The sequence below is a fragment of the Austrofundulus limnaeus genome, unplaced genomic scaffold (assembly GCF_001266775.1).
Source record: "Austrofundulus limnaeus strain Quisiro unplaced genomic scaffold, Austrofundulus_limnaeus-1.0 Scaffold1247, whole genome shotgun sequence".
Lineage (NCBI taxonomy): Eukaryota > Metazoa > Chordata > Actinopteri > Cyprinodontiformes > Rivulidae > Austrofundulus > Austrofundulus limnaeus.
Genome location: NW_013953649.1, coordinates 73,211 through 74,391, shown reverse-complemented (window position 1 = coordinate 74,391; position 1,181 = coordinate 73,211). Strand labels below are relative to the sequence as shown.

At 36.9% G+C, this 1,181-nt stretch overlaps 1 protein-coding gene across 2 annotated transcripts in view; it reads left to right on the top strand.

The window, feature by feature from the left end:
* Nucleotides 1-1,181, top strand: part of cuedc1b (CUE domain containing 1b) — a 38,782-nt gene that overhangs the window by 19,404 nt on the left and 18,197 nt on the right. For both annotated transcript variants that reach the window (XM_014031413.1, XM_014031414.1), the window contains one exon: nt 118-241. In XM_014031413.1, coding sequence (XP_013886867.1) covers nt 118-241 — 124 coding nt within the window. The remainder of the gene's footprint in view (nt 1-117; nt 242-1,181) is intronic.

Genomic DNA, 1,181 nt, shown 5'->3' with positions numbered 1-1,181 from the left:
CATTAAATTCCAGTGAAATATATTTATGTTTGTGGTTGTAATGTGACAAAATATGGAAAAGTTCAAGGGGTATGAATACTTTTGCAAACCACTGTACTTATGTCATTCCTCTCCTAGACTGGATACCCCTTCAGCAGGTGACCAGCAAGTTAGAAGCTACCGGAACTGGAATCCCCCTCTCCTCGGAAATCTCCCGGACGATTTTTTGCGAATACTGCCGCAGCAGTTAGACAGCTTTAAGGTAAAAATTGTTTTTAATCATGTGCAATAATCGGAGCCATACTGATGTTTTCAGCTACTTCATTTTTGCTGAAGAACTCTTCACACCTCGTATGTGTATGTTTTAATTTTCTGATTGACTGACTGATCAACCAGTCAGTATCATGTGGTATCCTTCTAATAATAAATAATAAATAATAAATAATAAATTAATATTTTGGTTTCACTGAATGCCGCAATCCATCAGTTCTCGAAAATCTAAATCTAAAAAGAGGGATCTCAGAAATTGACACACATACAGAAGAATAAATAATAATAATTACAACGGCAAACAGTGATAAAGGACCCTTGCACACTAGAAGGGTGAAATTACAAGCAAAATTTTTAGCAGAACTTCATTCTCTGGATGTGATGCTGTTTTTCACTCCTAGTTGTTTCTGCTACATAACCAAGGTATAGTTGTATCATTGATCGCAAAAAGTAAGTAAAGCAAGTAAAGCCTGGCAGCCCACCAGGGTAATATTACACTGGGGTAAACCCAGCAGTGGGTGGGTAGTTGCCGAGCAGAGTGGTATAGTTTTTAATGCTGTGGTAGCAAAACGCTAAGTTATTTTAAGCATTACTCTTGACATAATATATTTTGTTTCAATAAGATATGTTGTCCTTATGTCCATTAACACTTCAAACACTTTAACACAGTGGTCCCCAAACTACGGCCAGCGGGCCGGATCCGGCCTGCCTCCCCATTTGGTCCGGCCCCCAGAACAATACCAGAGAGCATTTAGTTTTTTTTTTCATATATGTGTATTTGTATTTGATTATAAAGTTGGACTTTTGCAATAAAATGTTGCTTAATTATGAAGTATTTTCAATATTAACTATTATTAGTTAGTAACTATTTCATACATAAACACATATAACATGACATTCTGTTCCACCCTTCTGTGGTCTGTGCCCCTATC